The sequence below is a fragment of the Pleurodeles waltl genome, chromosome 3_1 (assembly GCF_031143425.1).
Source record: "Pleurodeles waltl isolate 20211129_DDA chromosome 3_1, aPleWal1.hap1.20221129, whole genome shotgun sequence".
In the NCBI taxonomy this organism is placed as follows: Eukaryota; Metazoa; Chordata; class Amphibia; order Caudata; family Salamandridae; genus Pleurodeles; species Pleurodeles waltl.
The window spans coordinates 1,666,609,955-1,666,635,024 of NC_090440.1; the positions used below are offsets into that span (position 1 = coordinate 1,666,609,955).

Consider the following 25,070-nt stretch of genomic DNA (forward strand, 5'->3'; position numbering starts at 1 on the left):
TTACAGTTGTCAAAGTTGTGCTTGATGAAGATTTTTTTTTAATCCAGTCAACAGTGCTACTATATATCCAGATTAAGGGGAGAGCAATGGGACGTCCCTTCACACCTGAGCTGGCTGTGCTGGTTATGGCACACTATGAGATAAACGGATGTACAGCAACAATCCATACTGGGAGAAGATCCACTTCTGGAAAAGATACATTGAGTATGTATTGATGATTTGGAGGGGTGCAATTGAGCAATTAGTAAACTTTCATCTATGGATCAATTCACGTACCCATGATATTAAGTTCATGCTCCAGTATAGTGATCATGAGATCAACTTTCTGGATTTGACCTTAAAACACCAGAAAAGGTAGAATTTTCACCACTGTATATAACAAGGCCACTGAGAGAAAACAGTTTCTTCATTACACAAGTTTGCATCCCAGGTGTATTTCGTGATTAGTCAGTGCACACAATAATACAAATCATCTTTGTTCAGGTTCATGAGATTCTGAAATTTGGACCATGCAAGGGATTGTTCTAGCTTTCAGCCAACATATTGTTCATCCGCAGTGCAGTGCGCCTATTCATTCTGTCTGTTCATGCTTTTTTTTTGATGGATTAAATGAATATTTTATTTGACTAGCAAATTGTTGGGGCTGCAGAGATTCAACATTTGCAGACTTTCCTGTTTTTACAGTAGAGGAAACGTCTACTGCCCAAATAACTATGTGTGCAAGGCTACTTTTTAGGTATGTCTTCACATGTATGTTTTTACTGTAAAAGTTTTTCAAATGCTGCTGCTGGTGGGGGAGATGCGCCTCCTCTATAGCAGAGGAGCCGCCTCTGAAGGGGAGTGAAATGTAACAGCAGCTACGGGGCATGGCTAATGCATAATGAGAACTACTGTTTCAATTACTCACAACAAATGCACAAACACTGGTTCGCTAGTAGTACCTGTGTTTTTCTAAAGCTTGACAGGCCGGCACTTTTGAATTCCCTCATTCCTTTCCTCAACAAGGAGCAGAGGGTATTTAACTGCCTAGTGCGCCTTGAGACAAACAGCTTGTCTGTCTGTGCTTTAGCAGTAATAATAGCTTTACATAGAGAGACAATTGCACTCTTACTAGGGCCACTGTTGTCACAATGATCCGAAAACGCTGTCCTTCTTATTTAATGTAATTTCTCTATGTCTGTAGTAACATTTTGGATCTACCTTATTCCTTTAGTTTCATTTGCTACTTTAGTTTCCATATTCTACATTGTGTCACACTCTTTTCTAGTCTAATATGTCTGTAATGTATTATATTTCCTGTTTTGTTCGTGTTCTCGGTTCCGCTTTAATCCAGCTACAGCCACAGATGTGTACAAAAAATTTACATATTTTTTGTTTTAAACAATTAATTGAATAAAGGAATCCGCCTTTCCCTCTTAATTTAACAGAGATTGACATAGAAAACAATGTATCGGCAGTTTATGCCGACGTATTTGTTAACTGCAAATTAATAGATATTCTGTGTGAAAGAACACTGGCGCAAGAGATAACTTGGCCATTTCAGAGGAGTGACCAGACATGCCAGGAGCCAGATGGGGTAATTGTCAAACCCCTGACGGTGGCATGAGTTAACAGAGATTAGCTATCTGGCCCTCTTCTTTAAGCACTACCACCACTAGCTTTCTCTGGGGAGGGGCTGCTGCCTAGAAGTAGGAGTCAGACATCTGCTACATGAAAGGTGTTGAGAGTTCTAGTGGTTCCCCGAGTACTAGTGAGGGAATATTACTTGTTTTTTTAGCCCTAGTGTGATGGACAACTGACCTTGATAAACTGGATAAATGTCAGAGAGAAGTGCAGATTTCTATTTGTGGGGAAAGTTCCTGATTATTTTGATGACCATGTATAAAGATTTTATACAAATTGGTTAATGCTAGAATCACATTGCTGGCTTCATAATTTCACTTAAAATGTGGAATGGTACACAGAAATTAATCTTGATGAGTGAAGAACATCCATCTAAACGAACAAACTGTATGAATTCACTTCTGTACGAAGTGTGCACATTCCATTTAAGAACAGAAAGACATCTTGTAAACCCACTGCTCCTTACAGACGTTTTCCTAAGGTTGCAATAAGCCATGGTCTGTCTGTGATGATTTAATGTCCTGTAGAAACTTGCATTCTGTTTAATGATGTGATTTATAAGGAGCAAGTGATCCAGTGCCCAAGGCCCTATGAACTTGCCTCATAGGATATCTACAACTCACAGGTCCTGTTTTCAGTTGAGACTTATGTACAGCAGTTTCAAATCCAAATGTGAGTCCCTGTCGCAAATGTCTAGTTAGTCTTTCATCTGCCACTCTGGGGATGGGAAAGGAAATGTCCTTTTACTCCCAGGAGGGCAAAGCCAGAAAAAGTCCCTCATTTTCAGTTATCTGACTGTCTTCCAGACTTGATCTACCTTGTCTCTGGAAGATGAGGTTGCAGCATGGTAGCTTTTCTTCCTAAAAGTGCACCAAATGAGAGACAAAATAGTGAATTCCATCCCATTTGGAAGAAGTGGTAATCTGCCTTAATGACAGGTGTCATTTGAATTAACCTGTATTGCCAACAGAGTTAAAAAATGCTGCAGAGTGACCACATTTTAGACATGTCTGATATCTGTTTTTCCACAGGGGGCTGCAAAACCGCATTCTATGTTTCTCTGTAGAAGGGGTCATTGCTTATTCCCCTTATGACTGGGTTTGACTTACTGGGTTTCTTAAGTGCTCTTTGAGACAGGTAAAGGCCACGTCAACAGCTGCCCAGAATAGCATACTATCTAGTTATCCTTTGAGTTTTGGGTAGAGCATGCAAGGTCTGCCCATTTGGCATGACCATCAAATCACGTTTCTGTACATTGGAGACTGGAGGGAGTACTGTTATCATGAACATATACTGTAGTTGGTGTATATAAAAACATGAACATTTTCTATAAAATTTAGCATCAAAATCCATTGTCAGTACGAGGGTATAGATCATTTACTGAAGAGCTACATAAAATCGGCAAGCATTTTCTGGAACAAGTATCAAGAAAGTCCTTGGTACCTGGATAAGAGCACAGTGAGAAATCGGGGGTAGAGGTTTACTATAAGTGAGCATAGGGAAAGGAGGTTAAGGCAGCGAGTACAGGTAACGAACGTTAGAGCGGGTAAGAAGGAGCACACTAGCACTTAAGTCTTCAGAAAGTGGATAAACTGAATTGTGAGTCAAGATTTCCAGTCAGGGTTGGTAGTTGAGGTATCCAAATATAACTTCAAGGAGAGCTGGGCGACCAATGGTAAGGGAATGCCATCTGTCTGCGCAAACCAGTTGTCCCAAGCTAGCAGTAAAGCATGACATTTGCGGGCTGGAATCATTGTAAGTGGGGGAGGACTCCAGATTCAGCTGGCTACTAAGCCGTAACTGTATGTGCAGAGGAGAAAGGGGAGATGGAGCGGTCCAGATAGTAACTGTTCCTGTTAGGGGGAAGCATGAGAACTGGCAAGTAAGCCTTCCACTCTCACGTACCGTATTTCTAGGTGTCAATGGAGATACTCGAGTTGGCAGGCAGTCCATGAGCTTGTATGGTAGGGGGAAGTGGAGGAAGTGAGGGAGGGGAGAGCTATCCTGTGATGGCCCGCAATGGCACCATTCGGGTGTCTGTAATAACAGAGTGGGTGCTGCCAGCTCAGATATGTTACATGCTCTAGGGAGGGAGCAAGAAAAAGTAAAAGAAAGGAACCTAGGAATGCAATTAAAGAGCAACTTGCTGAGCCAATAGGAAAGCAAACCAACGTTTTGATTGGGCAGTTAATCTAATAAAAGAAATCAGTTAAAAAGTAGGATAGACATTGTAACTGTGAACCAGGATCAGATCTCAGTCTTTAGCGCACCATCTTTTGATTCTGGGCAAATCACTTCATTTCCCTGTATTTAAAACACGAAAAATAATATATTCTGGTGGTCATGTAAAGTGGTCTAATGTCATAGGCCAGGTTTGCACTACATACAACTGCAAAATAATAAAACTGGAAATTAGCTTGATTCTCCTTGATTTAAAAATATGTTTCAGATCGATGTGGACTTCAAACCAATGTTTTAGTTTGTTTGGATGGGTTTATGTGTTTTTTAAGTTGTCCTTCATATATTGTTACTGTATCACTTTGTTTTAAAGATGTTTAAGATATGTTTTTTATAATGTTAATAATAAAACATTAACTTATTGACCTAAATATATATATTTTAACAACTTTTGATCTCACTAAGAGTGGTCTAGTAAATGGACTGGGTTCCCCAACCCTGGAATTACTAATACCTGGAGTACTGGTTACTCTGGGAGTGGTGAACATCCGACTCACTAAAGTTGGATCCTGAGAGTGCACTAAGAAATAAGGAATTAAAGTGGAATCAGTAATTCTGGATCCACTTCCCCTTGTAATTCCTCTTTTTCACCACATTTTTCCCAAGAGATTTTGGCTGATTTCAGCATCCGAAATCTCCAGGCGAAAGTAAAGAGATCCGCAGTGATCCCGCTGATCTCATAATTTCAAGGAGGACGGTTACTGCTGCTCCCATCTGCATTAAGAGGCCCCTCGTAATGTTAGCCTTTGTAATTTTGGATCAATGTTCTATATTCCATTCCACATATAATTTCTGGTTGAGGAATTGAATACATTAGTTAAACCACACATGCTCAACAGTATCGTAGAGGATTTCGTGGCTGACATTTGCCACCAGAAGATGCACAGTCCACTTTCTCACCTGACTTGTTGATTCAGACATCTAGAGGCCTATTCGCAAAGGCATTTTGGAGTATGTAAAATCATACTCCTTTACGTACTCATATGCCTTTGTGAAATTGCCCCAAACCATCTGAAATGTGAATAAAATAGAAATTCAGTGACTATTCATATACAGTTAGTATGAACAGAATGGACTCTACTCTCTTTCACTTTTATGAATGGGAAGGGGAACATTTTGGACTAATTCACAAAGGCATGTAAAAGTAGCTAAATTAGTACTCCTGTACGACTTCCCTTATTCATAAATGCTTTTGTAAATCGACCCTAGTCTGCATCAGGGGGTCTTTAACTTACAGATAGAATTGGGCACCCTCTGGCTTCTCTAGGTCTCACTGTACCCTGCCTTTCTTCATCCTACCTAAAAGCCCCAGTTCACTGGAAGTCTTGAACCCAAAAGAAGGAAAACATTCTCTCCACTGCACTCCATATGGGAGCCTTTTGACCATATAGGACACACGTTACTTGTATTACCAGAAATGTACCACGGTGTGGTAGTTCTTGAGGGCGCTCATCCCGACAGACAACTACAAATAATGTGGGGTCCCTCGACCCAATGTTTGCAATAGTGATAAAAAGATGGAAGCCCAGTTAAAAGCCCCACAGCTCCTTTCACGTGGCTTCTCAACTACTCTGGAGCTTCCTTTTGCCAAGTCGGTCTCTGCCAACAAATAAGTTCGCAGGTACCTGGTATACAAAAATCATCATATATTTAAATAAACATGCACAGCAGAAGTGTACCCAGCAGATATGTTCGCAGGTACCTAATATACAAAAAACGTGTACTGAAAAGACTTATTTTCAAACGCTGCGTAGATAAAATTGACCATAAATTATCATGATCGATACACATAGCTAAGCAGTTAATTTTTTACGGTGATTTCATTGTTTGTGTTTTGTTTAGTTTGCTTGCCTTTACAAACCAACGTCCAGCTCTGAATTATCCTGCGAGTGCAAATACATAAAATGTGCACAATGCTTCAAGGCTAGAGTCATCTGCAGTATTAATCCCTTCTCTCTCCACTTGACATTTTACATCAGGTGTACGACGATGTGGACCAGTGCTGCCAGGCTCTTTCCCATAGGCTAGGCACACAGCCCTACTTCTTCAATAAGCAGTAAGTCCTTTAATCCAACTTTACCTTTTTGCATTGAACAAAGTAGCCTGTTATCTTCAACTTCAAAGAAATACCAGATAAATATATCACGACTGACAGCCTGTAATTTGTCTTTTAAAAAATGATCCCTTGCCTACAGATTCATACGAATTGTGCTTTCCCTTTCTGTCAATTTTTCTTTTTAGATAAGGTTTGTAAATGAAACTGTTTGTGGTTACCAATTCACCGAGTCTCTTCTACGGATATTTGTGTTGCTTCTTATCAATGAATGATATGCAATACCAGTTGCATTACTTTGATGCGTCTTGTTGTTCTAGTCCGGACATATTGGAAGTGGATGGCGCATTGGACTCTTGAGAATACAATATAATTTATACTTGTAACTCCGATGTGAGCACTGAACATATGTGGTAGGGCTCCACTGAGTGGGAGGACAAGCACTCCCCCCTATGGCTGTGGGGTTCTACTGTCTGCATGCCAAAGCACTCCGCCCCATGGCTGTGGGGCTCCCCTGAGTGCAAGGATAGGCACTCCACACCCTAGCTGTAGTCCTCCCACTAAGTGTGTGGACAAGCACCCATCCCCATGGTTGTGGGGTTCCCCTGAGTGTGTGAAAAAGCTGCACAAAGTGATGCAGTGGCCACCCTATGAATGCAGCTTAGAATATATATGCTCTCTTTGTACATCCAAAGCTCTGGAGCTTAAAATTAAGATTGATGATACTCAGCATAATTACTCTGTTTATCCCCTCCTATGCTTAGTCCTTGCTTTGTGTGGTGGGTGTACCATGCAGAACGAGCATCTTGTTGCCCAGCCTGGCCCTTTTCTAAGTGTGATCCCTCTCCTGATAGGCTTTTCCCTTCCTTTGGATTTTATGATTATGAGAAGATGGTACTCACACCTAGTCACCCAACTTCTGTGTAAAACGGCGAAGCTCCTCTTTTCATATGTGGACTGGAGAATCGAAGTATTGAACATTACCAGTAAGTAACGCAATGTCTACTTTTCAGATGGCATCCCTCTTCTTAAGGCCCAAAGTGTGCACTTTAAAACAAAATCGCATTAATTAGCTCTTGTTCAGGCTGTATTTACAACCAGAAATTCTGTGATTCTGATGGTATTAAGTAAACAGGACTCTCTCTGTTTTTTTCAGTGTATGTCTATTTACCAGATTAGCATTTGAAAATTAATGTTTGATAAGTGTATAAAGAGTCTTCCAAACCTATTTTAAAACTGTTAAAATGATTTCAGCAGCAGTCCTGTTCTGTTGCGTGGACATGCGACAGAAATGCTGGCGATGGGTTGGTTATACTAATCCGAAAAGGTGGGGATTATAGTGTGATTCAGTATTTGTCATCAGCTCGGAAGTTCATTGCTAGTTATAAACATTGCCGAAGAGGGCTTCCTCTGACTTTAATCTTAGAAAAGGCACAGCCTAGGCTCAGGGCAGCTTCTCTCATCCCAGTTCTCCTTGAAATTGAATTTGCATGGATACAGTGCTTACTACCCCTGACAAGGCATTGGAGTGCTTTATGTCAAGTACCACACTACACTAGAACCACAATTTAGTGGTTCATCCATTGGTTATTGGGATTAGTTTTGTGTTTGCAAGGATGCCATTCCATACATCTTTTCCCGTTTCTTTGTGGTACATTAACGAATTGCGTGTAATCGTAAGTGAAGGCTATGGAAAAAACATAGAGTGGATGAAATTATCAGATATTGTTAGGTTGAAGGGATATGGTTTCAAAGAAAAACAGAATAAGGCAGATAAGCATGTGACAGAATAGTCTGTATACTGAGGAGGCATGTAGAAGAGAATGAGATGGTCATTCAAAAAAAATAAAGGAGAAATGTTAAAATTTAAGTCAGGGTTAGCATTTCGTGTAGCATTTTAGGAATATTGGGAATGGAGTTATTTTGCAATAGCATTTAATCTTTGGACGTAAACCTGTAGAAAGACACAATAAACTATTTGCTGCAAGACCCAACTACAATTTTTAATTGTGCTCTAAAATAATGTGAGTTTTAGCTGTCTTTGTGGAGACACTCGACCTTAATAGAGAAAGGCAGATACTTGCTTCACCACAGAAAGTAAGTGTTGAGAACCCTTTATGAGCGGCTGTCAAGCGGTGTGTCATTCAATACTATGAAGTATTGCTACATTTTATGCACTATCCATAAACTACGCACATAGTCATATGTAGAGACCAGCCATCTTAATCTATAACAAGGTAGTTGGTAAACATGTTGCAGCAATCATCGTTAGTAAATTCAGTGCATGATTATCTTTAGCTAACTAGGTTTCATGTATTCCCAAATGTAGCTTTAGGTTGACATTGGGATGCTGCGTGTTTATAGGTTTAATTAGTTTAACTCCATGTATAATGTTTTTTCCTTTTACTGTATTTAAATCGTTGTAATTTCAATGACTTTATTTTAGGTATTTACTTTACTTGCTTTTAAATGTAACTGCACATCAGCGTGTGTGGTTCAGAATTGTTCATGTTAAAAAATAAAAAAAAACTACTGCTTGTTCAATCGGTAATTGCATTTCTCAAAGTGTAGAGGTTCCCTTAACTTCTAAAGGGTATGTGTTGTGATGGAAAGTCTTTTCCAAGATCTAAGCCCTTGAAACCCAGGTTGCCATTTCCAAGGATTAGATTTCAAAGAATTTATGCTTTTCCCATGCCTACACACATTCATGATGTGTAAAAATACTAAATAGAATAATGTATCAGCTATCTTTCTAAGACACTGTGCAGTGATATGAGGCCGTGGAGCCGGTGTGACGTTGTGCTAAACAAAAACGTGCATCATTACATATATGGCTGCAGGCAATAGTGACTACTACGTGTGATGCTAGTAAACACTTTCTTACCCACCCGTCTGCTGGTATTTACTTTCTTAACACATCCAATTACTGAACTAACAAAAGGCACCGCACAGACAGGAATGATTTATCTGAAGTAAATCTTCAAGTGAGAGAACTCTGTGAGCTTTGTTGAGCCATACTCGTGAAAAAAGCTTTTTGATCCCTCACTGACAATTTGGCTACTTCACCAAAGTTGACTTTCAGAGATCCAGATCGGTCTTCCCTTTTGAACGTATATGCCAGCTTTATCAGATTCAGAGCTTGACTCTACCAACAAAGACAGCATGGTTTGCTTACACTAGTGGGAGTACGACTGCTACAGAAAGGAAATTCTGTCTCAGTGGTCACTGGGCAGTCACTGCTAGGTGTTTTGACTATGGGATTCAAACTTCACAATAATCCATTTACGTTCATGTACAAGACAGACAATTAAGAGGTTACTACCCTAAAATGGATTTCGTCTCTTTCAATGTTAAGCTCTTGCAGGACATTCGATCAGTGAGCTTCAAAGCTGTTAACTAGTGCCAGCTTCGGTACCTTCAGGAACCCATTGAGAGCTTTTGTCTGACCTGACGCTTCAAATGAACAGGTAAACGCTCTCAGCAAAACTGTGGCGACTCCCCTCTGTGTTTTGGAACGCTAAGGCCAAAGTACAAAGCCATAACAACTCTATACAAAATTCACCAATATGCATCTGACATCTTTGTTTTTTTTGCTGCAGTCAAATAATCAACTGCAAACTCAAATGAATATTTCAGGTCCTGAATGCCAAAAGAATTAAATAAGTCAACATGTACTTTGCTCTCTATCATTGCTGGAACATTCATCCTATGTGGCTTCCTGGACTTTTACTCATCCATCGTTTTGTGACTGGTTAGGTTGCACAGGATTGTCTTGGTCAGCTTTGAACCATCTTGCCAGAGAAGTATCAGTTAGCAGCAGTAGTCCTCTTATTGGCTTGATTCAGCACAAATCGTGTTTGAAGAGAACGTGTGGTTCATCTTGGACAAAACAGCTTCAGAATTTGTAGCATTCTTCGCTGTGGTAGTTTTCAGTCTTTCATATATTTTCATGTTTTTCTTTCTCAATTTAAAGCTATTATCATATGACATCAGCCATGGTCATTGCAGACATAAGAAGATCTCCATTTTAGCATCTGTTCCTTGAATGCTTCTAATTGGGTCACCACAGACTAACCTCCCTGGATCAGAATCCCCAATCTTCCTCTAAAGGTTCACCTGGACCCTTGCGTCTTCCTTCCAGTTTCTACAGTGAAACATTCAATCTGATTGAATCCAAGTTCATGGACGATAAGTATTCCCTGGAGACTTGTCCCAGAATTACAGAGTCAGAACCACCTCATATAACTCTGAAGAAGTGTACTGTCAGCCCAACTCGTTTTGGACAGAACACTCTTTAAAAAGACTAGAATTATACGCATAATCTTGAGATCATTGTGTTGCATTGGAACTGTATTTATATAAAGCACATCATACCACCAACATGGTGTTGAAGGGGATGTACCGCCGGGACACTTGTGCTGTAGAAGTGGAATTTGATTGAGTCATTTGTTCATTTGGGGACAAGTAGTGCACTGCTCAGTCAGAGTGCTAAGGATGGAAAATGCCTGGCTTACATATTACTGGTATGGTTAGTGTTTTGATGCTTTATGTGAGGATGAGAGTTGTGCCCTCATCTTGTCGTCACACTTATGCTTGAAATTGAGTTGAAATAGCATGCAATAGGACAATTAAGAATTAGCATGCTAGTGCATGGATTCATTGAAAGTATGTGATATGTTATGTTATATTGATTTGTATAATCGCACTAATCACTGAGAGGGTAACCAGGCACTTGGTTATGTGGTCCTAAAGGTGCTTATATGAAGAGCCAATTCTTTAGGTCTTTGCGGAACTCAAGGAGTGAGGCAAAGGCTCTGATGTGTAGAGGGAGTTGTTCCATGTCTTGAATGCGATGTAAGAGAATTAGCGACCTCCAATTTTGATTTTGCAGATGCAGGGACTGTGTGAGAGTGAGGCAGAGCGTAGGTGTCTAGTAAGTTGGTTAAAGTGTATGCAGCTGTTTTTGTATTCTGATCCTGTGTTGTGTAGGGCTTTGTATATGTGCATGAGAAGTTAGAAGTGGCTACGCTCGTGAATGGGGTGCCAGTGAAGCTTCCTGAGGTGCGGTGTAATGTGGGTGCAGCTTGGGAGGTATCTATACCTTGTAAAGTGCTGATTGCATAGCTTTCCTAGTGCTCCAAGTAGTCTATGTCCGATTCGGAAGAGGACGATGAAGTGACTCACGGAGGTTATGTGTATTTTGTTCGACATTGCTGTATTTTTTAGAGGTTTGTTTCACTTTCTTTGTGGTTTCCAGACATTTATTTAAAGAGGTGAGCCTTCCTTGTGAATTTCAGGTTTTCAGACCTTTGGCAAATGCCAAAAGCAAAATACCCTGAACTAATAATGCCTTTTTTAATAACTTTTTTTGTTTTTGTTAGTATCTAAGAGAACATATTTGACTGTCTTGGTTCTGTTTGGAGGGAAGGTTGCTTCTTTTCTGGGTGACTTGAGCACTCTGGTCAGAAGTTCAGTCTTCAGTGGGTATGAGAAAGTAGCTTCTTTCTAGCATGGTTACCTTCACTTTTGGCCTGTTTGTGAGTGCGTGTCAGTGTGTTTTTACTGTGTCACTTGGATCCTGCTAGCCAGGACCCCAGTGCTCATAGTTTGTGGCCTAATGTGTGTGTTGTCAGTAGTGCTTGACTGTGTCACTGAGGCTCTGCTAACCAGAACCTCAGTGCTTATGCTCTCTCTGCTTTTAAATTTGTCACTGTAGGCTAGTGACTTCTTTTTACCAATTTCAATTGGCACAGTGGACCCCCCTTATAAGTCCCTAGTATATGGTACCTAGGTACCCAGGGCATTGGGGTTTCAGGAGATCCTTATGGGCTGCAGCATTTCTTTTGCCACCCATAAGGAGCTCAGACAAAACCTTCCACAGGCCTGCCATGGCACCCTGCGTGAAATAGGTCACACACTATTTCACAGCCATTTTCACTGCACTTAAGTAACTTATAAGTCACCTATGTGTCTAACCTTCACTTGCTGAAGGTTAGGTGCAAAGTTACTACATGTGAGGGCACCCTTGCACTAGCAAAGGTGCCCCCACATAGTTTAGATCCATTTCCCCAGACTTTGTGAGTGCGGGGACGCCATTACATAAGTGCACTACATATAGGTCAATACCTACATGTAGCTTCACAATGGTAACTCCAAATATGGCCATGTAAGGTGTCTAAGATCATAGAATTGTCCCCCCCATTCCAAATCTGGTATATTGGGGAGCCAATTCCATGCATCCTGGGGGCTCCACTCTGGACCCCCAGTACTGCCAAACCAGCTCTCTGAGGCTTGCAATGCAGCTACAGCTGCTGCCACCCCACAGACAGGGTTCTGCCATCCTGGGGTCTGAGCAGCTCAGTCTCAGGAAGGCAGAACAAAGCATTTCCTTTGGGAGGAGGGTGTTTCACCCTGTCCCTTTGGAAATAGGTGTAACTGGTTGGGGAGGGGTAGCCTCCCCCAGCCTCTGGAAATACTTTGAAGGGCACAGATGGTGCCCCCCTTGCATAAGCCAGTCTGCACCGGTTCGGAGACCCCTTGTCCCTGCTCTGGCGCGAAACTGGACAAAGGAAAGGGGAGTGACCACTCCCCTGTCCATCACCACCCTAGGGGTGGTGGCCAGAGCTCCTCCAGTGTGTCCCAGACTTCAGCCATCTTGCTTTGCAAGGTGTGGGGGTACTCTGGAGGCCTCTGAGTGGCCAGTGCCAGCAGGTGACGTCAGAGACCTTTCCTGATAGGTACTTACGTGATAAGGTAGCCAATCCCCCTCTTAGTGCTATTTAGGGTCTCTCCTGTGGGTTCTTTTCAGATTCCACTTGCAAGTTTCCAGCAAGAATCCTCTGCAACTACTACGTCATCCTCTGACCTTGGATCAACCGCAGACTGCTCCAGGAACCGCTGTAACAGCAACAAAGTATCCAGAAGGGCTACTTTTTCTCTGTAACTTCAGCTCCAGCCAGCGACTGCAACAGTTTCCATGGTGTGCACGCTCTGAGGACTCCCTGTCTTCACCCTGCACCAGAAGGACCGAAGAAATCTCCCGTGGGGTAACGGAGTCACTCCCCTGCTCACGCAGGCACCTTCTAAGTCAACAACCGGTTCTCTTGGACTCCTCTCCTGGCGATGAGCGTGCTCCTTTGAACACAGAGGGTGGACCCCATTAACACTGACTGTCCTGAGGTCCTGCTGTGCCAATTTGGAGGAGGTAAGACCTTGCCTTCCCCCAGAACGACAGTACCCCTGTGCACCACATCTTCTTCACCTCCTGAGGCCTCTGTGCACTATTTGCAAAAGTCATTCGTACACAGCCTGGCCCAGGTCCCCAGCACTCTATCCTGCGACGCTCAACTCGCTGAGTTGTTCTCTGGCGGCGTGGGACCTATCTTTGTACTGCTGCACCAACTGCATTTTGCACCTCCTTTGTCCCCGTGTCCTGGGACTCCCGTGGGTGCTATCTGGTGCTCTGAGGGCTCTCTGAAGTGCTGGGAGCCCCCTCTTACTCCCCACACAGAGTTTAGGCCCCCAGGTCCCTCCTGGGTCCAGATAGCGCCTACTTGATGCAAAACGCGACTTTGCCGGAACCAAGGCTTGTTGCCTCTGAGCACTATTTGCAAAATTCCTTTGTGCAGAGCCTGGCCCAGGTCCCCAGCACTCTATCCTGCAACGCTCAACTCGCTGAGTTGTTCTTCGGTGGCGTGGGACTTTCCTTTGTAGTGCTGCACCAACTGCATTTTGCACCTCCTTTGTCCCCGTGTCCTGGGACTCCCGTGGGTGCTATCTGGTGCTCTGAGGGCTCTCTGAAGTGCTGAGACCCCCTTCTTCCTCCTCACACAGAGTTTAGGCCCCTGGGTCCAGATAGCGCCTACTTGACGCAAAACGCGACTTTGCCGGAACCAAGGCTTGTTGGAGGAATCCAGCACCAAAACTCGTCTTCATCCAACTTCACAACGTGGGACATCCAGTGCATCACGCAGGAACCCTCTGACATCTTCCTAGGGTGCATTTCTGCAGTCTTCGTCCAACCGGGGACTCTTCTTTTGCACCCTCTTCTAGGTTGGCAGGGGCTCCTGTCCTTCCTGGAACTTCTTTCGTCTTCGGAACTTGGTCTCCTTCCTCTGCAGGTCTTCAGGTCCAGGAATTCACCATTTGTTGTTTGAAGACTTGGTTGGTTCTTGCAATAACTCTAATCACGACTTGTAGTGTGTCCTAAGGAAACTTGAAGTACTTTACTTCTGCTTTTCTGGGCTCTGGGGTGGGGTAATTTACTTACCTTTACTGTATTCTTACTCTCGCAGCGATTCTGCACACACTGCTCTTGTCTAGGGGGGAATTCGTAATTTGCATTCCACTTTCTTAGTATATAGCTTGTGTTGCCACTAGACCTATTTTCTCCCATTGCATTCTATAGCATTTCCTATTGTTTGCAGTATCCTGTCTAATTACTTACCTTATTTTGGTGTCTATGTATATATTGTGTATAATACTTACCTCCAGAAGGAGTGTTGCCTATAAGAAATTTTTGGTGTCACTCAAATAAACTACCTTTATTTTTGGTAACACTGAGTATTGTCTTTACTTGTGTATGAGTACTGTGTGATTATTAGTGGTATTGCAGGAGCATTGCATGTCTCCTAGTTCAGCCTAAGCTGCTCTGCTATAGCTACCTCTATCAGCCTAAGCTGCTAGAACACTGCTACATTTCACTAACTGGACCTGGTGTAAGGTGTAAGTACAAGGTGCCCACTACAAACCAGGCCAGCCTTCTGATGTGTAGAGGGAGTTGTTCCATGTCTTGAATGCGATGTAAGAGAATTAGCGACCTCCAATTTTGATTTTGCAGTTGCAGGGACTGTGTGAGAGTGAGGCAGAGCGTAGGTGTCTAGTAAGTTGGTTAAAGTGTATGCAGCTGTTTTTGTATTCTGATCCTGTGTTGTGTAGGGCTTTGTATATGTGCATGAGAAGTTAGAAGTGGCTGCGCTCGTGAATGGGGTGCCAGTGAAGCTTCCTGAGGTGCGGTGTAATGTGGGTGCAGCTTGGGAGGTATCTATACCTTGTAAAGTGCTGATTGCATAGCTTTCCTAGTGCTCCAAGTAGTCTACGTCCGATTCGGAAGAGGACGATGAAGTGACTCACGGAGATTATGTATATTTTGTTATACATTGCCATATTTTTTAGAGGTTTTTTTTCACTTTCTTTGTGGTTTCCAGACATTTACTTAAAGAGGTGAGCCTTCCTCGTGAATTCCAGGTTTTCAGACCTTTGGCAAATGTTAAAAGCAAAATACCCTAAAATAATAATGTCTTTTCCGTGTCTTTTTTGTTTTGTTAGTATCTTAGAGAACATTTGACTGACTCGGTTGTGTTTGGAGGGAAGGTCGCTTCTTTTTTGGGTGACTTGAGCACTCGGGTCAGAAGTTCAGTCTTCAGGGGGCTGTCAGGTAGAGCCCAGAGCATGGATACTGTCTCTTTGTGGCTGCAGTTGTGCTTTGATTTTGCAAAGATGTTTATTTCCATTTGTTTGGCCCTCATGACAAAAGAAATGGATCCAAGTGCCACTGCCACACAGCTTCCCTTCCCACTTGTCAAAGCGTTGCAGGCACATGAAAAGCTCGGGCGGGACGTGTTTGACTGTTTGAAGTGCACCATTCTCTCTTGAGGGCTGTTTTTGTTATGCACGGGAGCCGTGATGGAGGCAGGAAGGCAGGCTCCCCCAGTGAAGCCTGTCCCACATTCAGAATGCGGAATACTTGGAACAGGAAGCAACGAACATACTGCTGGGAGTCGAAGACCTCTCTTTTTATTTAAAATGTTCTTCATTTGCCGAAAACGTATTTAATGTGTTCGTCGCGGTATCGCTCTTAGACTGGCAATTAAAATGCAGAAGTTGTACATTAAGCATACATTTTTCGTTCTTTTTTCGTGGTGGTTCGAGTTCTCCAGAGTTGGGCAGCTTTGAAACCCCCATTCCCAAGGTTTTCAGATACAACCATCATCACAAGATCAATATGTATTAGATTTTGTCCATGTGTTAGAAATGTATGTTCACACACACTGTCAAATGTTGCTGCAGTCCGCCCCCTTCGTAGGTATGCGAGGGTACTTTGCATCTGTAGATGTCTTTGTGCAGTGCTGTGTTTTCCTGTACAGATGATTGGCTCCCTTTTTCCAATTCTTCAATTGTATTGAATACAATACGCAATGGCCAACCTCTAGTGATCACACAGCAGAAAAGTGAGGGAGGTAGTTTTCAAAACTGCATTATTGCGAACTGAAATTCTTTAGACATTTTGGAAAGCGCTATGTGACCCATTGGGTTACATCAGAGCACTTAGATTCTTAAAGAAGAAGCATGAAAGCGTGAGATAGGGATGTTAAATTGGATGAGTTAAAAAAAAAAAACATATCCATTGTTCTTTAGTCACAACTCGAGAAACTGTGGAAAGTAAAAGGCAATTCTAAATAGTTTCGTTTTCAGATGTTTCCTGAACTATTTGTTCAGGAACTCCACATTAGTGTTCAGAATCCACATTAGTGTGAGGTTATTCCTCATTCTACATCCCTTTATGTGTCATATTTCCAATTGATCATGAGATGATGAGAGGTTCTTGGTAGGTCCATAGTGAGTTGTGGGTTTATCTAGATTTTCCTGACCTTTGCCCCAGGACCTCCTGTGTCCTATCATCAATAGGGAGTCAGTGGAGTACTTCAGAGAGGTGTAGGACTTCATGTGTCCATACTTGTGCATATTTAAGTAAGTCCTGTAGCCTTTGTATTCTGACATTGAGTTTCTTGAGTAGGCCAGTCTAAATATTACAATAAAATACATTTGCCAAGACCTAACTTCTTGTCAGTTCGACCCTATGATCAGTTTTGAGTAGTCCTAGAATTTTTCAGACTAATGACAGCTGGATATTAGTACCTCCTAATTACTGTGTTGACTTGAGTGGTAAGGAAATGCTCAGGGTCGATGAGAATTTTCTAGGGCTTGACTAACACCAGTTCACATCTAAAAGACCTTTTGCTTATTATTGTTGTAGTGGGGTGAAACGCCTCTGAGCGTTCACCAGAAAAGGTGCCATAAAATTTTTAGAACTGCCTCCCCCTTTGGGACTTAGCCTGGCTCACCAGGCACGCCAAACCACATAGTGCCTGTATAGCCACCCCCACCAGGATGGTGCTTAAAATATGGGACATACTCGCATACAAGAGGGGCTTCACTACCTTTCCGTCCCCCAATACACTGATCACTCACAACCCAGACTTCACTCTGAAGCTCGATCCCCACACATTTCCTAGCTGGGAAGTGGGAGACTGTAGGACGCTAAGGGACCTCTTTGTGGGATTGTGGGAGCCATCATAAAATCTTTTGAGCAAGGCAAGTCTGACTACCATCTTCCTGAAACATCATTACTGTAGTACTATCAGCTGCGGCATTGGGCGCTGCATCCTTCTACACTCAGGGTGCCACTCGAGCATATACCCCCTTCGAATAGCTAGTAACAACCTTTGATAGCTCTAGGAGACTGATTTCCAACATCTGTCAGGTGCTCCAACACTCTGTGCCCTGCCAAGCTCACACATACCAAACCCACTGGCAGGCAAGTACTACAAAGGGCATATCATCCAAACAGTGGTAAACTATCTGGTGTGGTATCCCCAAGTCCTATAGAAGCCTCTCCGTAGTGATATTTGTGTGTTGACCATTGACTTCGTGTTGCACCACTTTGCACTTGCTTTAGCTGCCCACCGTCACTGTAGTGGTCACCAGTTAAAGACTCCATTTTGTGTTCCGCTTAGCCTCACTGCCACATTAGAGGTGCGAGTAGTTTTCCATACAAACATGTTATGCAACGTGTTTTCTATTTCTACATGTTCTCTTTCTCACCAAAGAGCTAGGACATATTATCACTGAAGAGCTAGTACATAATATGGAGGAGGTAGTCAGTCAGCATGATAAGGATGTACCAGACTGGTGTTTATGGTACAGCAAGGAATGGTTTGATTTTGGCCTATTCCCAACGTGTTTCTTTCAAAGCTTACCTAAACTAGCCAGCATTTTTGAATATTTCTTCTTGATGGGAGGGTTTGTTCCAGAAAGCCCCTTCTCCAGTTCTTTAAGATATAAAAGATGACCCTGGTCGGTGTTGTAGATTCCGAGACCTCAGTCAGGATTTTAGACGTCGAATGCCTGACCTCTTTCCTGTGAGGGTGGAGATCTCTTTCTCGCAGTCGAACGGGGTCATCGTCTTTCTGGCATGAGAAAGATGAAGCATCTGGCAGGCCCTACGTGATGCATTTTTATTAATTATTTGCTTTGCCTTATGTATGAATATATATCCATATATCAATATACGTGTTTGTATCCTTGCATGTATCTATTTGCTGTTTATAGATTGAAGATTCTTTATACATGGTCTTATGTTATTGTTCCACATTCTGAAAGTACACTTTTTACTATTAAAGCCTTCCTTCACAAATCTTGCAAAAAGCTATAATAAATTTCTTCTTCAGATTAAGAAGTGCATTCCAGAGAATCTTTTCTACTCCTTTCAGTGTGTATATTTTGACTCAGTCAAAAGTAAAGCAGAACGCTCTCCCAATGGGAAATGGCCTAAAGGCTCATGCTCCAGTTGTATTACACTCAGACTTGCCTTTCCACCATGTACCCTTCCGCATCCCTCCTCTGCTGGCACTGTGGAACAGAGCCCAAAGACAACTGCCACATCTGGTGATCCTGCTCACTCATAATCACATACTGGAAGAACATCTTGGGACACATCAAGGGCACCTGCTCCCTACCTTCCACATCACACTTATACTAGGCATCCAACCCCTCACTTTAGAAGCAATGACACACACTGATTGGCAGCTCATAGCATTGGCCTGGAAAAAGGCAACAGTGCCTCCAGTTGCCCAGTGCTTCACATGTCTTTGGCACAGGATGGCAATGGAACAGCTTTCCCACAACTTGTCTCGGCTGGAGGCCAAGTTCCTATGTGTATGGCACCCATTATGTCAATATATTAACCACCTGGAGTTTACCTGCTTTACTCCACTGAAGCTTAGGCCCTGTAGCTCTTTAAATAAACTGCTTATAGATAGCTGCCTCCCTAACGGTCTCCCTTCCCCCCACCCCCATTGTCAGTGGGGACCCTTCACACACTGCTTCACGACTCTATCCCTATTCTGGAGTTCCTCGTAAAGTGTATTGACCTGAACTCGATGTACGTTGTGGTTCCCATGTTTTTATTGGTTTACAACATGCCTTACTGTGGGGGATTCCCCTGCTTGGCTTCCTTGCTCCTTTTTTTGCCTATTACTGTGGCGCATTATTTGCGTCTTGTGACACCTAACTGCTGTGCAGTGCCTTGCTTTGTATATTATTGTGATATTTCACTGAACCTACATCGTACAATGGTTTGCTTTGTTATAAACTTTCAGTAAAAAGATTTCAAACAAAAAAATTAGAACAAGATGATCCATATTATATCATAGGCACCACAATGCATTTACCATCCCTTCTGACTATGCTTCGCACTGTCATTAATAATTATATTTTAACTTTTGCAACTAAAGAAAATTGATATTTAAAGGGAGTGAACAAGTGATTAATGTGTACTGGATGTGTGGTCGTCAATGTGGTCCGAGACGGAATGGGCTCTTAGTCTTCGAGTCTGTCTTCACAAGAGTCCAGGCATGGAGAAAATCTCTAAAATTGTTATTTTTTTGTTTCTGTAGTCTAAACATCTTACATATATGTCTGTAACACATTACAGAAATTAATTCACTGACGGGGAGGATCTTCCTTAGCAACTGAGGAATATCAGGGCAAAAATGCAGTAAGGGGAAAGGTCAATCACATATGCAGTTTGAGGGCGTACAGACCGTTTCGAGAAGTGGGAGTTTCAAAGCAATTGGAGCTTTAGTTTTTTGGAGCCTCCAGAAATTAATACGTTACGGTTCTTACATTGGTCCTGCCGAGCCTGTTGCTGCCCTTGTAATGGGACACAAAGTAGGGTCCACTGTCGCCATGACCTAGGTCTTACCCTGAAACTGTATCTCCTTGCAAGTGGAGCACGTGCGGGTAAGACATCTATTCCCTTTTGAATGTTTGCTTTAGAAGAAACAAATTAAGGAAGGCCCAGGAGCGCAGGGCAATCAGTGAAGGCAGGTCCTGGTTTTCTTGAATAAATAATCACTAGAGTAAACAACAAAGCATGTAACCAAAGACATGTAAAAATGATACATAGCTAAACAAAAAAAATCAAAGTCTAACCTATTGCAAAATATTGAGATCTGTTCCTGCATTTTTGTGGTGTGGAGTGACGGCTGTGAAACTCGCTGCCTCCTGTCCTGTGTGTACTCTGGTGGCCAACATGCTCTGTTACAGTCCAAGATTTCATCTTTCTCCTGGTGGGGATGTGGCTGCTGGAACTGAAGCTCGTTCTCTGTGCAAAGTGAGCAAGGGACGTGAGGAATGGGCGCTTTGACCTCTCCCAACCAATGGGCTTCTTTTGCGGATCTGTAAGAACCACGGTGGAATAAAATGGATTCTCTGCCCAAATGGGGAATCAATGGGGATAAGAAGAAAATGGAATGCAAATGCTTGCTCATGCGTGCCATGAAGAATGGGGAATACAAGTGCAGCGCCATAGTTCGGAACTCACTCGTTGGCAGCTTCTGTCCATGTGGTAACAGGTTATAATCATGACGTGGGGCTTAGCTCATAGACCTGGGCATCAGGAAGGCCAGTGCCTTGTCACGAACCCCACGCTTTGGACACACATGCTGCACACTGAATGAAGCTAAATTCAGGGCTACTCAACTACGAGACTGAGTTCCACAGGCATAACAGGTGAGCAGGCTCCTTATGACTCTGGCTCAGATTCTTGCAGTGACACAAGGCCCAATCAATTGGCAGGCAGAATAGGGGCCCATTGCATGACATTGCTTTTTAGAGTGGATATGCAGGGACAAGCATTAAGATGCGTTAATCTAACCTGCCTCAAACCAGTTCTACAACATTAAATAGTGGATCCACATCACCTGTCGTGAAAACATGTATAAAATGGGACCAAGACTACCCCACTTGTTTTCCAGTTCAAAGTTATTCTTGACCAAGGAAGGCAGTGCTCCCTCAATTACGCCGACAGCCATGTGGGCAGGGCTGGTGTTCTGCATGGCAGCCAGTCATAAGAACTCCCTTGTGCTGTCTGGCATTTCTGCCCCAGGCTACGAATTACTTGTGTTATCACTGCCTGCCAGTGGTGTTCACTTGTGAGGAGCTGTCTTCACTGGTGTGGAGGCCGCAACTACCAGAGGTTGAGCACTCATCTTCAGTGGCCTGAAATCTGCAACTGCTGAAGATATGTGTGCACCTACATTGGCCAGGAAGCCACAAATGCCAAAGACAAGCACCTACCTAGCAGGGCTGTCACACTGTTCAACACCAGAGGCCATGTAATGAGTGGGACTGCTGCATGATGTCTAGCCTCAGCGATGGTGACTCCGAACATGCTTGACACATCAACCAGTTCCATCAGTCCACAGCTCTGTCGGAGAGGTAGCACGGGGCTCAACTTGCAGGAACTAAGTGGCTATGCCCAACTTGCAATTCATTGTCTATAGCTGTATCTTTGCATAAGCTACTATAGGCATTAGGTTCTTGGCTTGTGGGTTGGGAGAGGGTACCATTGAGAGTGTACTCATTCACTAGAACTTTTAAGCGAGGTCGCAACCCTTTGACTGAACCACCTCTAGAATTTGAAAAATGGGTTTTGATGAGCGATTACTGTACTGTCTATTTAACTAATGATGTGCACAGGCATGGGCAATACATTATTGTCAGGTTTTTTTAAGAGCTTTATCAGCATTTTCCATTAAATTCAAAAGATTGTTTCACATCGTAGTAAAGCTTCATATTCACGATACCAGTATTACATGTATCATACTTATAGCACACTACATCGCTGTACATTAAATCCATGCATTATGTTTATGGTTGCAGTAATGTACGACACAGGTCCAAATGTCCAACTTCGCCTCTAACAATTGGAAATAACAGTTTCCCCCTCCCATTGTGTACCTGTGGAGAAACATGTGCCGGCCATTCTTTAGTGCATTACGTGTTTTGCCACTTGTAGAATTGCATGGCTGGCAAACTTCCTCTCCCTGGAGACAATAATAGCTGTACCTGTTGGTCTTGTGAACATTATGGGTGGTATGTGGGTCACGTGAAACAAAGCTGGATGTCCTTGCTAATTGGCTTTGTGTTGCATTATCTCTGTGTTCGGCATAGGTGACTACCAGGTTATTGTGTGTAGCTCGCTCTCCTCCATGTGATACATGTGGTCTGTGGTGTAGCTATAACATTTGGCATTACTACTAATCAAGATGGGTTATCATTCGTGCCTCCCCTGTCGTCGTATCAGCTCATCTCATTTACCTTTAGTTGTTTTTAATGTTATCCGGTTCTTTCTTCTCTGTGAAGTGCTTTGTTTCAGCCCAGTGTGCAGCTCCTGTCTCCAGCTTTCAAGCGTAGGAGGAGCAGAAGATTGCCATCTTATTGTAATATGTTGTATAGCAATCAATGGTGCGAGGTCTGCAAATTTGTTAGCTATTTTATATTCCTTGGGCCTTGAGTACATCTCCAGCAGACAAGGCTCCATAATTGTCATGTCTTTTCTGCCCATGACTTGGCCTTTGGTTTCTGTGATATCTTGCCAATAAGTGTGCAGTGTTAGACCTTTCCAGAGCATGTACTGGAGATCGGCCATGTCAGATTTGCACCTGGGGCAGTTAGCACATCTGTCTGGATATTTTTTGGGCTAATCCTATGTTGGGTAAGGTATGCTCTATGTTATAGTAAATTGGCAATACCTAAATTGTGCATGTGAGAAAACAGGGCTGATTGCAGAGGCCCCCTAACTTTTTGCCCCCATTTTCCACTTTTTTAGTGTTTTCCTGACTCTGATGGTGCCCTGGGTACTGCTAACCAGTCCCAGGGCCTGTGCTCTGTGTAAAATCAATATGCAAATTAGGCTAATTATAATTGGCTAAGTTAACCTACCTATAAGTCCCTAGTATATGGTAGGGCATGTAGGTTTAGGGACCACAGCATAGGTAGTGCACCCATAGGTGCACTGCTGAGGTGCCCAGTGTCATTTTAAAGGCAGGCCTGCCTTGCTGGCTGCTTTTAAATTAAAGTTATATGCAAATTCGACTTTGGAATTAAAAGTAGTTCCAGAGTCTTAAACTACCTTATTTTTACATATAAGTCACCCCTAAGGTGTGCCCTATGTGCCCCTAGCACTGGGTGCCATGTAACTATAAGCAGGGACCTTATAAAAAATAGTTTTATAAGCCCTGGTGAGGTAAAAACAGCCAAAATCGTTTTTCCCTCATTGTAGTAAATGGCCTTCATAGGCTAGAATGGGGAGACTTTATTTTAATTTTTAAAGTCTCCTTAAATGATGCATACCAAGAGTTTGGTATCAAATTAATTGTTGTAATAAATCCCACAACTTCCAGTTGTTGGATTTAATATAACTTGTTCAGGTAAAGAGTTTTAAACTTTACCTGAAAAGTTGCCAATTTCAGCCCTGCATTGTTTTTGCTGCTGTGCTCTGATTGGCCAGCCTTGAGCAGCTTGACCAAGCTGCCTTGATGAGGTGTGAAGTGGCCTGGCTTCACACAAAGGAATGTGCCTGTGGGAGGGAATCTCCCCTCAGCAGATGGTGAGGCAGGAAGGGGGAGGGCTGCCAAACTGGTCTTCAAAGGCAGAGAAGGACATTTGGAGCAACCAGCAACACCCCCACATCCTGCAACCCCAGACAACTAGGTGCCCCCTTGATTAGATTAGGAGAGGGCAGGAGAGGGGTGTGCTTATGATTTTTAGCCACACCAGTGGGTGGGCTCAGCCAGATGTAACCTCCAAAAATCAGATTCAGCCATGATGGATTTTTAGAGAATGTTGCCTCCTGGGATTGATTTTTGCCACACTTCCCAGGAAGTGGTCATCACAGGGGGAAGGACCCTGCACCTGATTGGAGAACCAGGACCCCCCTGCTTTTCACCCAGGAGAAAGGATAAAACTGGCAGGCCTGCACCCACACCTCAGTTCCCTACCACATCCAACAAGGAAGAACAACTGAAGAAGGACGACTGCCCTGCTGGACCCCTGGCCTGCACCTGGAACCTGCACTCAGAAGGACTGCACCAGCTGCACACTTGGGCTTCACCACAAGAAGGACTTTGCCTGGCTTCAACTGGTTCAAGGAGGGACTCCCTGTTTGCTACAGATGAAAAATTGCTATCCAGAGTCCCCTGCACCAACTCCCGAAGAAAGCGACCAGCTGACCACTGTCCAGTGGCCAAAAAGGAGTTTGCGCCAGGTGTATTCTGGGAGTTGTAGTCCGCACCCCCCAAGGACCATCTCAGAACTTCTGGACCCTTGGGGTGAGCTGTGGACCCCAAAAGAACCTTAAAAGGACATCTGGGTGAAGCCCCAGAAGTTTGGAGAATTTTTGTAAAAAAGCTCCATAGAGGGACCGACCCGCCGCTGCAACTCTAGCCGGCTTGCCTCAACCGCGACCCGGCCTGATTTGCTGGTTCGTTCCAGTAAGAAAAATCTCCGAAAAAGAGACTAAGTCCGAAGGTAAAAAGTTGACCGGGACCTCCCAGCCATCGTATCCGAGAAGGGCTCCATGGACGTCTGATCAAGATCCAGGTTTACCCCGGTCGAAGGATTTTCACCTCGAAAAAACGACTAAGCCCGAAGGTAAAAATCTCCTCCGAGGATTCCAGCATCGCGTATCCGGAGAAGGGCTCCAGGAGGTCGGATTGGACTGGCAGGTTCGTCCCGCTGAAGAAAATCTTCGAAAAAAAGACTAAGTGTGAAGGTAACATTTTAACCGAGGCCTCCCACGGCCTGTAGCCGAGCAGGGCTCCATTGCGGTCGGCCTGAAACTTTGACTTTGCCCGGTCGAGGTGCAACCAGATGACCCGATTGGCGCTTTTTGTTTCTAGGCGCTAAAAAAAAAATAATTCTTTAAAAATTCATATCTCCGGTTCCCCTTATCCGATTTTATTCGTTTTGGTGTCATTTTAAAGATAAAAATATAATCTATTTTTATAAATTGGTTTTGGATTTTTAAACT

The 25,070-nt window shown here is 43.3% G+C and overlaps 1 protein-coding gene across 1 annotated transcript in view; it reads left to right on the forward strand.

The window, feature by feature from the left end:
- MTX2 (metaxin 2) overlaps nucleotides 1-25,070 on the forward strand; it is a 331,615-nt gene that overhangs the window by 295,807 nt on the left and 10,738 nt on the right. Inside the window, exon 9 of the mRNA XM_069225416.1 lies at nucleotides 5,841-5,917. Within this exon, the coding sequence (XP_069081517.1) occupies nucleotides 5,841-5,917 (77 nt within the window). The remainder of the gene's footprint in view (nucleotides 1-5,840; nucleotides 5,918-25,070) is intronic.